This window comes from Pantherophis guttatus, chromosome 9, assembly GCF_059756535.1.
Source record: "Pantherophis guttatus breed Tessera chromosome 9, ASM5975653v1, whole genome shotgun sequence".
Lineage (NCBI taxonomy): Eukaryota > Metazoa > Chordata > Lepidosauria > Squamata > Colubridae > Pantherophis > Pantherophis guttatus.
This window is the reverse complement of record NC_142071.1, coordinates 30125001-30137954: the sequence shown is the minus strand read 5'-3', so window position 1 is coordinate 30137954 and position 12954 is coordinate 30125001. Positions and strand designations below refer to the sequence as shown.

At 44.7% G+C, this 12954-nt stretch overlaps 1 protein-coding gene across 1 annotated transcript in view; it reads right to left on the bottom strand.

Moving 5' to 3' along the window:
• LOC117670160 (uncharacterized) overlaps positions 1-12954 on the bottom strand; it is a 35077-nt gene that overhangs the window by 8287 nt on the left and 13836 nt on the right. The window contains exons 12-22 of the mRNA XM_087875970.1: positions 12779-12916; positions 11647-11864; positions 11326-11483; positions 9996-10223; positions 9061-9399; positions 6751-7149; positions 4893-5063; positions 4106-4263; positions 3880-4020; positions 2986-3124; positions 2012-2202 (exon numbers count right to left, since the gene is read on the bottom strand). Of these exons, the coding sequence (XP_087732096.1) occupies positions 2012-2202; positions 2986-3124; positions 3880-4020; positions 4106-4263; positions 4893-5063; positions 6751-7149; positions 9061-9399; positions 9996-10223; positions 11326-11483; positions 11647-11864; positions 12779-12916 (2280 nt within the window). The remainder of the gene's footprint in view (positions 1-2011; positions 2203-2985; positions 3125-3879; positions 4021-4105; positions 4264-4892; positions 5064-6750; positions 7150-9060; positions 9400-9995; positions 10224-11325; positions 11484-11646; positions 11865-12778; positions 12917-12954) is intronic.

Here is a 12954-nt window from a genome sequence, read left to right as displayed (position 1 = left end):
ATCATTTAGTGACCCCATAATCCCTTCCAGGGTGGAGAATGGAGCTAGCAGAGTATTTTAATGGCCGGATGCCTTTCCTGTTTCCAATACAGAGTTTTGTTCAGCAGATATATTCTCATGGTGTCTATGTTTAAATTTTTCATCCATGTACTTAAATTAGACAAAGGATTTTTTCCCGGACGATGCATTTCCTAGTTGTTTATAATAAGTGAGTGGCTACAGGCGGTTCTCAACTTACAACCACAATTGAGCCCAGAATATAAGCGAGACATTTGTTGAGTTTCGCCCCATTTTACAACCTTTCTTGCCACGGCTATTAAGCGAATCCCTGCATTTATTAAGTTAGTTACACGGCTGTTCAGACAATCTGGCTTCTTCCCCATTGTCTTTGCTTGTCAGAAGGTCGCAAAAGGAGATGACGTGACCTTGGGACATGGCAACCGTCATAAGTCCATGCCACTTGCCAAGCCTGTGAATCCATGGGGATGTTGCAACGGTCATAAGTATAAAAAAATGGTCGTAGATCAGAGGTGGATTTTCAGCAGGTTCTGACCAGTTCTGGAGAACCGGTAGCGGAAATTTTGAGTCGTTCGGAGAACCGGTAGTAAAAATTCTGACTGGCTCCACCCCCATCTATTCTCTGCCTCCTGAGTCCCAGCTGATCAGGAGGAAATGGGGATCTTGCAGTATCCTTCCCCTGGAGTGGGGAGGAAAGAGCCGAGGTGGCGCAGTGGTTAGAGTGCAGTACTGCAGCTACTTCAGCTGACTGCTAGTTCAGCAGATCACCGGATCAAATCTCACCGGCTGAAGGTTGACTCAGCCTTCCATCCTTCCGAGGTGGGTAAAATGAGGACCCAGATTGTTGGGGGGCAATATGCTATTTAGTATACTGTCTTTGGTGTAGGCCGCCCAGAGTCCTCGGAGAGTGGGCGGCATAGAAATACGAACAATAAAGATGCTACATATTTTCATATATGGTGGACATGTAAAAAAATTAAGGCTTTTTGGATAAAAATATGGTGGATTATTCAAAACATTTTAAAGAAAAAAAATTAAATTTACGCCACAGTTTTTTCTGTTGGGAATAGTCATGGATTGTAATGTAATAGAGACTAAGTTGGTTTTGAACTTAATAACGGCTGCCAGGCGTTATTGTGAACTTAATTATTATGAACTTAATAACGGCTGCCAGGCAGTACTGTGCCACCGTTACTGGTGGCACAGTACTGGAAGAAGGAAGATCCACCCACCATTGAGGAATGGACATTAAAAGTTGTGCACTTGGCAGAAATGGCGAAAATTTCATCATATCTTAAAGACCACTCAAATGAAAGATACATATTGGAATGGAGAAGATGGATCGATTATATACAGAAGAAGTATCCGAATAAGAAGATTCATATAGCATACGAATGAAGTAATCTTAAGTAATTTATGTTTGTTTTTTGAATTATAAGGAGTTAAGGATCAAGGGAGAATATGAAATGTAATAATTTGTTAGCATATTTTAGCTTTTGATTTGTGAACGCTATACCCTGTGCTTGTCCTGGGAAGTCTAGGGAGGGGGGGGTGGGGGGAGGAAGGAGGGGAAGGGGGGGTGGGAAAGGGAGGGGGGTTGAGGGGGGAAGGGTGGGGGGATGAAAATGTGTGTACTTTCTATAAAACTTTTCAATAAAAAAAAAAGAAATATGACTAATAAATAAATAAATAAATAAATAAAAAATGGGGATTTTACAGTATCCTTCCCCTACCACGCCCACCAAACCACGCCCACCAAGCCATGCCACGCCCACCAAGCCACACCCACAGAACCGGTAGTAAAAAATTTTGAAACCCACCACTGTCGTAGATGGTTGCAGCCCCCCCAGGGTCACGTGATCAAAAAAAAAAATTCAAAACGGTAGAGCAGCCATCGATAAAAAGACACACTCTCTTTTGAAACAGGCATTAAAAACCGAGATCCCAGTAGATCAGGGTTGTGGGGATGGATGGGAGTGGGCCAGGGAATCACCTTTCTGAATTTCTCTCTGATGGCTTCCCGGGTGCGGGAGTTCCTGCTCCAATGTCGCTCGGCTTCCTTCAGCTGCATCTCGATCCGCTGATCGTCCAGCTGTGTTTTCCGAAGGAAGTGCGCCAATTTTTCCAAAGTTTTCCTGAGCAAAAGCTGGACTTTGGCCTCCTGCTCTTTTTCGTCCTTGTCGACTAAAGCCACGAAATTCCCAGATTGGGAAGGTTTGCAAGCGTAAAGCCACCTTCTGGAATAACCATTGCTCCCCCCACCCCGCAGCCCCCCCTTCAAATGTCTGTCCCTTTAAAACCATGGAAAGGTTGACCATCTCGGAGGCCAACAGTAGACATGACTTTAATTGCATGATATGAATATGCACAATAAGCAGCCCCCACCAACCCACCTAGCTTTAACTGGCATGGAAAGCAAGCCATCATTTGATCATGGTCTCCTCTCCTCATGTCCTGGGTTTCAGGGTTATTCTGATCTGATCACGTGGGGCTCCCTTATGGTGAGATGGGCAGCAAATAATTTTAATAAATAAATAAACTCAGTTTACAATCAAATCACCTCCTGTTTTGCTTCCGGTTTACACAACGTGTGCAGACAAATCCTGAAATCACTGTTTCTATTTTACATCTTCCCTTCCCTTCCCTTCCCTTCCCTTCCCTTCCCTTCCCTTTCCTTTCCTTTCCTTTCCTTTCCTTCCCTTCCCTTCCCTTCCTTCTTTCCTTTCCTTTCCTTTCTTTTCCTTTCCTTTCCTTTCCTTTCCTTCCTTCCTTCCTTCCTTCCTTCCTTCCTTCCTTCCTTCCTTCCTTCCTTCCTTCCTTCCTTCTCTCCCTCCCTCCCTCCTTCCTTCCTCTCTCTCTCTCTCTCTCTCTCTCTCTCCACAGCAGGCATCTCTTCATAAAGATGCTTTGAATGCTCCAAAGATTCTGCAAAGATTCTACCTCATTTATGTAGAATTCCTTCCTTACCTCTCAACCATAAAGATCGTTCAGGGTTCCCCAAAACTGTCAGGTCTCGGCCAACCTGCCTTTGACCTTCTTGGACTGACGACGATTCCAGGAGGTGGCAAATTTTGTCAGCAGCTTTTAATTTCTCTCTAAACCAGAACTGCCGGAGAGGAAAATACATAGAAAATTGTGGGCTGGAAAGCAACGTTGTTAATTCTGTTCCCAGTCGGCATCTCTGTTTGATTCTGGACTCTGTGTGGCTTTGCCAAGTAGGTCTTTGGCAGCGTGTCAAGGGAGATAAAGGTTGGTGCTTATCCCGAAGGACTTCTCCCAAAGGACTTTTTGCAACTAATTGGGACTCAGCTGTGAATGAACGTAATTCTCAGCTGTTGCAATAAAAGAGATTTTTGGGACTAATTGTGTGTTTTAATGACTCAGGAAGCCTAGGTCACAACACTGTTTCAATGCTGTTGCATTTTTGAACAGTCACTAAACCATCTTCTTTTAATGACCCCATAATCCCTTTTGGGAGTCTGGGCAACTGAATGGAGCTGAGTGGCCGGATGCCCTTCGTATCGCCAATGTGGAGTTATATTCAGCAGATATATTGTGCCCAGAGAGAGAAATATCTGCCTCTACCTAGGAACGAACTCCTGATTGTGAGGCGAGAGCGCCACCTCTAGGCCACCGCACCACTCATTTGAACGGTCACTAAATGAATGGTTATAAATCGAGGACTACCTGTGCACAAAATAACCTAATGAAGAATTGCGCTGACCTGTTTCGTCCATCCTCTCTGGCCAGTGTGGAAGGGGAAGGACTGTAACTCCGAACATCTGGTTGGCAACAACCGGTCCAGCCAGTATCTTCAAGTCTTCCTAGCAAATCAACATCACGAGACAATCCCAGACTCACCTTTCCAATTTTCCCTTCCTTGGCAGCATCGAGGATATCCCGAGACAGGTGATCCACCTCCTTAAATATCTCCTGTTCTTTCTCGCGTTGGGAATGCCAATATGCCCGTCTGGCCATCAGCTCCTTGACCAGGGCGGCCAACTGTAAATACGACACACGTTACAAAGAGGTTTTGGAGAATCCGTACGAGAAAGCTTCCTCTATGAAGATGGTAGAAGAGCATTACCAAATCAGGGTCTACGTTTTCTCTCGGCAAGCATCCTTGGGATTGGACTACAGGAAGGACAGCCTTAGTCCAAGGGTTGATCTGAGCTCCAATCACCGGTCCCATCTCCCCTGTGATGGGATCGATGGCTCTGAAGCCTATTGTGATGGGAACCAGGCCTACAAGACAGGCAAAGAAAATAAATCTTTAGGTGTCTACCGAGATTCTCAGCCCTCCACGTCATGGTTTATTATTTATTAATTCAATTTATATGCCGTCTTTCTCTGGAGACTCAAGACCTTTGTCCCAAAGGTGCTTTTTTCAAGAGGCAACTGGACTTTTCTGGGTTTTTTTTCCCTTTGAAGACGTTTCGCTTCTCATCCAAGAAGCTTCTTCAGCTCTGACTGGATGGTGGGGAATGGAAGGATTTGAAAGGATGCATTGCTATCTGCAAGGGGTATAAATCCTTCCCTTCCCCACCATTCAACCAGAGCTGAAAAAGCTTCTTGGATGAGAAGCAGGGATGAAATCCAGCAGGTTCTGACAGGTTCTGGAGAACCGGTAGCAGAAATTTTGAGTAGTTTGGAGAACCGGCAAATACCTCCTCTGGCTGGTTCCAGAGTCCCAGAGGGAATGGAGATTTTGCAATATTCTTACCCCAGGAGTGGAAGAATTCCCATGGTGGTTTATTGGAAAGTGATAATTAGCAAAGCCAAAGCCAATTGTTCACCAGGGGTGAACCAATTTTGGGGTCCAATTAGATGTGACAATAAGGATATCAAAGGTGATCACCCAAACAGATTTTTACCTTTCCCGTCAGCATCTTCTGTCACCCCAGCTAATGGTATCGGCTGACCCGTTTTCCAATCACATTCCACACCAAGGACTGGAACCATCAATTCCGAACTTCCAGGGTCTGGAATTTTCATCCCAAACACAGCAGAGATCCAAAATTCTGTGTTGAGATACTGGATCATTCCTAATTTCGTTTATAATAAGGACAAAACATATCACTAAAATCAGAACTACAGATGGCTAATGAATGACCAAGGTTTTGAGAATCTACCTGAGCTGTATATTTGTGCCTTCCTTCCTTCCTCCCTCCCTCCCTCCCTCTTATCTCTCCTTCTTTCCTTCTTTCTTTCCTTCCTTCCTCTGTCCCGCCCTCCTTTTATCTCTACTTCTTTCCTTCTTTCCTTCCTCTTATCTCTCCTTCCTTCCTTCTTTCCTCCCTCCCTCCCTTTTATCTCTCCTTCTTTCCTTCTTTCCTTCCTCTTATCTCTCCTCCCTCCCTCCCTCCCTTTTATCTCTCCTTCTTTCCTTCTTCCCTTCCTCTTATCTCTCCTTCTTCCTTTCTTCCTCCCTCCCTTTTATCTCCTTTCCTTCTTTCCTTCTTTCCTTCCTCTTATTTCTCCTTCCTTCCTTCCTTCCTTCCTTCCTTCCTTCCTTCCTTCCTTCTTTCCCTCATTCCTTCCTCTTATCTCTCCTTTCCTTCTTTCCATCCTTCCCCCCTTCCCTTCCAATTTTTCCTTCTCCTCCTCTACTACACCCTAGTATGTTTGTTTCACACTGGTTTTCTGCAATGTACAAAACTAGCTATTGTGGCTCATAAACAAAGATCTATAAGCAAGATCTATGACTAAAAGACAAAGCACAGATTGTATTTAACAGCTATATTTGAAGAGGATGAATAGATGAAGGCACCCTCAGAAGACCTGAAAGGCCAGGTTAGGCATAGATCATCATGGGGGGGGGGGAAATCTATGTGGTTGCTAGGAGTCAACAATGACTTCATGGCACGCAATCAATTTTAGACGGCTTCAAAAAGATAGAATAACAACCATTCAGCTGTAAAAGAAGAAAAAATGGACTTGGGCACCCAACTGGGAGAGTTTCCTTTCCTGCTTCCCATCCTCTCTGACCCGTAAGTCCATCCTCTGTAGCTCCTCCATCAACAGCTTCATCCTTAAGCTTTGTGGAACATCTGACCCTCAGAGGTGAGGACAGTCCTCAATCTCTTGGGTAAGAAGTCACAACTTGGTTGTGTAGCAGAGGTGAAATCCAGCAGGTTCTGACAGGTTCTGGAGAACCGGTAGTGGAAATTTTGAGTAGTTTGGAGAACCGGCAAATACCACTTCTGGCTGGCCCCAGAGTGGGGTGGGAATGGAGCTTTTACAATACCCTTCCCCGAGGAGTGGGGTGGGAATGGGGATATTGCAATATCCTTCCCCCAGGAGTGGGGTGGGAATGGAGATTTTGCAGTATCCTTCCCCTGCCATGCCCACCAAGCCACACCCCACCCACCAAGCCACGCCCACAGAACCGGTAGTAAAAAAATTTGAATTTCACCACTGTTGTGTAGCCTTGCGTGGTGGACACAGAGCTCCACACAACCATGTGGCCACGAGAACTCCCGCTTGTATTAACAACTGCTAATCCCCCCCCATCTCAGAATACTTCACCTTTCGAAATTTTATAGTCTTCTTTTATAATTTTAATTTGTTAAAACTCTATATTATTCTGATTTTAATGTTTAATGTTATTGATTGAATTGCACATTGCCCGGAGCCCCTCTCTGAGGGAGATGGGAAGTTCAGAAGTATGAAATGTAAACAAAAAACAACCAACCAACCAAATAAATAAATAAAATCCATCCCAAGACCTACCCAGCTTTCCACCTGTTCTCTTGACCCTGGAAGCACCATCTCGTTGCTTCTCCAGGTTCTGTAGCTGGTACATCAAATAATCAAGATGGTGGGCCAGTGCCGTTTTCATGGCTTCTTCTGGCCCCTCGAGACTTTTTGGCAAAGTGCCCGTTGAGCTTAGATCCTTGCCAATGGAGACTTTATATTTCTGCAGAGCTTTCACCACGAGAGTCTGGGCGATGAGAACGTTGGCTTCCAACATTACCTGGTAGCCCCCTGCATGAGGCACTACTTTGTCCTGCTGAAGGGAGAGGCCCTGCATGCGAGCCATCTTGCCACTCAAGGGCTCCACAAAGGGGTCTCCAGGAAGCAGAAGATCTCCAGAAGGACCTTGTAGTCCTCCTAGTGGAAGAACGAGTCCTGTGTTCAGAGGACAGCAAGAGAACATTAGTCCATCCCAGCTCATCCTGAATGGATCCTCAACTGATGATAGATGTCTTCAACTCTATTTCTACCCTTCATAAATCATGATAAGTCACAACAGGGTCAGATGATGTGGACAATTCGTTTTCAATTCGTTTTCTCTGAAATTCATCTGGAAGTGGAGTATGGTAAATCAAGACCCATTAGATTTGGGGGTGTTTCCATTTAATCTATATCATGGAGTTGATTGAATTTTCAGAAAAATCATAAATAGGTTGATTTTCATTATTAAAAATCGATGGTACAAGGCTGGGCAGAATGGGAAATGTTTTCTAATCTTCTGAGCTTAGAAGACCAAAGCAAACCTATTTTTAATGCCTTGTTTATTATATTTATTGATTGGCTAAACTACTTTTTGAGAGAGTCAAAGCAGCTGGGGCAGCTGATTTAATGAATAGAGTCTTTTCATTATTTTTCATTGCCTTCTTCCAAGTAATCTCTCTATTGTCAATATATATATTCATTCTCCCTCTGTATTTGGCAAAGCTGGAAAGTGTATTGATTTTTTTCCTCTAGCTTCTGAAATAATATTTTGAAAAAAATCCATGGCTTTGCATGTAGACTGCAGTCCATGTAAAGCTCTACTTTTTAACCATCTGGGCTTCTCATCAAAACTGGGGGAGCCCAGAATAATCACCATTCTCTAAAAAGGGACCATCCCTTGTCCTTGCTAGTCCACTATTGTCAAACCATAAAGATCAAAGGAGTAATTAAGGAAGAACTCAACATGTTAAAGAAAAACCTGGAATCATAAGCGGGAAACATCTGGAGATGAGTACTACTGTAGCTCATGAAAAAGAATTCAGAATTCCTGGAAGATTGGTCTTCTTGGGGCAGAAGGTTGGACCAGAAGATTTTCATGGTTCCTTCCAAATCTTCCATTTTATGGTTCTAAGACTAGCGGTGAACCTCCAAGATTGTGGTACCATCCAGGTGGATGGTAGGACTTCCAATCCCATGCTAATGAATTTTTGGAGGCATCAAGGAATGAGAGTGCCTTCCTTGCATGCCATGTGCAAGAAAGGGGTGTCCTACTTTATAGTAATCTAACCAGTGGTGGGATTCAAACTTTTTTACGACCGGTACTGTGGGCGTGGCTTGGTGGGCATGGCAGGGGAAGGATACTGTAAAATCACCATTCCCTCCCCACTCCATTAACCTGCTTTCCAGCTCCGTTCTCCTGTGCAGGGCAACAAAAGAAGACCCAGCCAATCAGCTGGGAGGCTGGGAGCCATCAATAGACCAACCACGCTGATCAGCTGGGAGGCAGCAAATAGATTGACTGGGTGCCCCAGCCTTACAGGCTAGGCTTCCTGCAGCTCCCTGGGAGGCAAAATGGGGTGCGTGGGGACTCCTGGAAGGGGCGGGGCTGGGGCTAACCAGAGGTGGTATTTGCCAGTTCTCCGAACTACTCAAAATTTCTGCTCCCGATTCATTAGAACCGGTCTGAACCGGCTGAATACCACCTCTGAATCTAACTATACAGATGTCCACTTCTGATTGTAGGTATCTTCCTCTGGACAGAATGCCCAGTTCACCCAGTTTAAAAATAAGAAACCCTTAGGAGGAACATAAACTCTTGAAATTGCCATCTTGCTCCTAGATAAGTGACTAACCATAAACACACAGGTGAGTGACTCTTGGTCTTTCCCACAATAGGAAAACAGAAGGGGTAGTTTTCAGTTTATGGGACATGAATATCTTATTTAGCATTTATCAATGAGTTGGTAATTTCTGGAAGCGAAGTTTCTGCCTTTTTCAGTGACCATCCCTTTCCATCAAGACACGAACTCTCCTCCCAAGTCTTTCGTGAACAAAAGTAGTCCAACCATCGAGTTTTTTCTCTACCTGTATTATTGTCCAAACTGACACCAAGGATAGGAACAGTTTTTCCACTTTCTTGTGCTTTCATGGGCCCTCCGATTTCGAGGGGGGTCGCCATCCCTGTGAGAGGATTCAGGTATGTCCCACCCAAGGTCAACCATTGGCCAGTTTGGGGATGAGCAGTGATGGCCAGGATTGGCACTTCCATTCCAGTAACCGGATCTTGCATCAGGCCTCCAAACTTAAATACTTTCTCAAGTTGCAGAACAGGTAAATTCATTCTTCCTGGAAGGCCAGTTTCAGGACAAATAGGATATGGAACAAAGGAGAAGATTGGGAGGTCCAAATGATGTTGAATTTCTCCTAAGCAGAAACCCCCAAAGAGAAACAGAACTTATAAGAACAGCATACAAGGATCAAGCATTGAAGGGCATTATGATTGATTAGTTGGGGTTAAAACAACCCACAATTGTTCCCTCCAAATGCAGCATGGACACCTGGCTTGGAAGTCCAGCACACACCTACAGAGCCCAAGACCAGGAGAGGTCCAACCCTACAGCAAGAATGATAGCAATAGCAATAGCACTTGGACTTATATACCGCTTTACAGCGCTCTTTAAGCGGTTTACAGAGTCAGCGTATTGCCCCCAATAATCTGGGTCCTCATTTTACCCACCTCGGAAGGATGGAAGGCTGAGTCGACCTTGAGCCTGGTGAGATTCAAACTGCTAAATTGCAGGCAGCCGGCAGTCAGCAGAAGTAGCCTGCAGTACTGCACTCTCACCACTGTGCCACCACGGCTCATATCATGATCAAAGTGATGGACAATCAAAAGCAATTAGATCTGACCAAGAGTGATGAAGAATTCAAATTGAAGCTTCTAAACAGAAGATATGAAATCAATAGAATTAGCATAATGATAACATTCCTTAAAACACCTTGGTAAAGTGTATTCTTACCAGATACTAAATCAACCATGGGGATCAACTTGGATTTGATAGGATCAAAGCCAACATTCCCAGCTATTGGGAGCAGTTTCCCTGTCCCAGGATGCAGGAAGTGATCTGGAGATGCAGATTTCATGGATCGATTAGCTAAAATCATGGTGGCATCTCTGTTGGGCATTAACAGACCCGTGGCAAGATCCTGATGCAGAACCTCTTCTGTCTTTAAGGATCCACTTGGTTCTAGGAGCAACGATGGAGACAATGAAAAGATACAAATCTTTGGTGGCTCAGACATTTAAAAGCAGCATTAACTGGTTTCCAAACCCAGTCTTCAATTTGGACAAATGTCCATCAGGAATGCAGATGGAGAACTGAACAGAGTTGCTTGAATGCCGAGATGGGTGGCATATAAGTTTCATCAATAACACTTTTGCTATATTTATTTGTTTGTTTGTTTGTATCCCACCTTTATTATTAGAAACGGATAATCTGATCAGAAAAGTTTTGGAATGTGCGGAGATGGACAAATTAACAAAGGAGATACAAGAAAAAGAGGAAACAGAATATTACTTAGTGTGGGAGAAATTGTATGAATGGTTGGAAGAGAGAGGTAAAAGGAAGGGAAAAATTAAATAATGGTCGAAATAGGAGTTGAAGTATAATTGCCAATATGAGGAAACAAAAATTGTAGAAATAAAAGTGGGCACACGGGTATTGTTATGTATAGATATATGTAAATAAATAAATATTAGAAGTATATGTATAAAAGATATAGTAGAAATAAGGGAGGAAAAAATGTATCAGTATGAAATTTTTGACTGGTGCAAAACTGTTGAAACAGAAAAAGTGTTAAAGCTTTCGTTTTGTTTTTAAAAAATATTTAATAATTTTTTTTTTTAAAAAAGAAAAGAAACGGATAATACATTTTGCACTATGACCCTTATCAGCTAAAGTCCGACCCTGTTTCCCCTAAATTAAGACCTCCCCTGATAATAAGCCCAATCGGGCTTTTGAGCACATGCGTTAAAATAACCCACCCCCGGAAAATAAACCGTCCCCGAAAATATTTAAATGCATGTGCAGCCAGTCCCCGCCATTTCCTCTGGTTAGGGTTAGGGAGACAGGTGGAAATCAGGTAAGATGGCAAGAGGAGCCCCGTCTTGCTCCACGCGCCCCAAAATAATAAGACCTCCCCCAAAATAAGGCCAAGCACTTATTTCGGGGTTCAAAACAATATAAGACAGGGTCTTATTTTCGGGGAAACACGGTAACGAAAGCAAAATTGATAAAGCAAGTCCCACTTTTTTTAAAAAAGCAAACATTTAAGGGGGTTCCCTTTTACCAACAAGCTCGTCCTTGGAGAGCACTTTGGTCTTTTCTTTGTTCAGAAGGCCTGCTCCTGTTCCTTCTCCAAGAAGACCCCACTGCGTGAGCCGATGGCTCTCCTTGGCCACCATGCTGGTGAGCTTCTCGATCGCAGCTTCTATGAGGCTTAACAACCTGAGAAGAAGACAGCAAACAGGTCCCCAAACAAGCTATGTTTCAAAGAGAGTCCCCCCACCTCAAGTCTCGCTATTGCCTAGCTAGACATCGCAAGTGATATGTTCAAGCAGACCAGGAGAAACTGGGTTGGTGCAGGCAAGCTTTTAAGGATTGCTCTTACCTCCGACGCTCCGGTTTAGAATTTGAACCAAGCCCTTCTCCAGAGAGCACCTCATCCAACATCTCCACCTGCCTCACAACGTCCCGGAGAGCAGAATTAAAGGCCACCCAGTGTTCCTCCTCATGCTTCAGATGCTGAGTCAAGAGGTTGATCTGTCTGTTCAAACTCTCTTCGTATTCTGCTGCCCGGTGCTTTCTGCACCTAATTTCCTCCTCTGCCTAAATCGTAACGTAAAGGAGGGACACGTCATCTGGGGACCATCGTTTCCAACATTCAAGCCTCTTGATGCACTCTGTTTTGGCTGAGAGAAGGAGGGAAAGTAGGAAGAAGGAAGGAAGGAAAGCAGTAAGAAGGAGGGAGAGATGAAGGCAGGAAGAAAGGAAGGAAAAAAGGAAGGAAGGAAGGAAGAAGAGGAAGGGAGGGATGAAGGCAGGCAGGCAGGCAAGAAGGAAGGAAGGAAGAAGAGAGGAAGGGAGGGATGAAGGCATAAAGGCAGGCAGGTAGGCAGGCAGGCAGGAAGGAAGGAAGAAGAGAGGAAGGGAGGGATGAAGGCAGGCAGGTAGGCAGGCAGGCAGGCAGGAAGAAGAGAGGAAGGGAGGGATGAAGGCATGAAGGCATGAAGGCAGGCAGGAAGAAAGAAGAGAGGAAGGGCAGGCAGGCAGGAAGGAAGGAAGGAAGGAAGAAGAGAGGAAGGGACGGATGAAGGCAGGCAGGCAGGCAGGAAGGAAGAAGAGAGGAAGGGAGGGATGAAGGCAGGCAGGCAGGCAGGCAGGAAGGAAGGAAGGAAGAAGAGAGGAAGGGAGGGATGAAGGCATGAAGGCAGGCAGGCAGGCAGGCAGGCAGGCAGGCAGGCAGGCAGGCAGGCAGGAAGGAAGGAAGGAAGGAAGGAAGGAAGGAAGGAAGGAAAGGAGAGCATTGAGGTCTCTACAGGATGTGGGATCTCTTCCTGGTTCTTTCATCATATGGACATCATAGAGACTTCAACTCCCAGAATTCTGGGAGTTGAAATCCACACGCCTTAACCTTGCCATGGTTGAAAAAAAAATCCTGTTTTAAGGGCATACTGGGGACAATACTCAGGTTCCCCCTCCCTGCCCAAAAAAACTCATAAAAGTCCCTTTGATTCTCCTACCTCTTCTTTGACTTTCATGTAATCTTCCCTTAGAGCCTCACTGCAAGGTTTCCCTCCATCAGGAACGCACATTTTGGCTACCCAAAGATCTCGGAGGGAGGCCAATTCCTCCAGGAGTTTGAAGTATATGGATTTCAGCTACGAACGAAACGAGCGTAGAGAAGAATTTAACACAT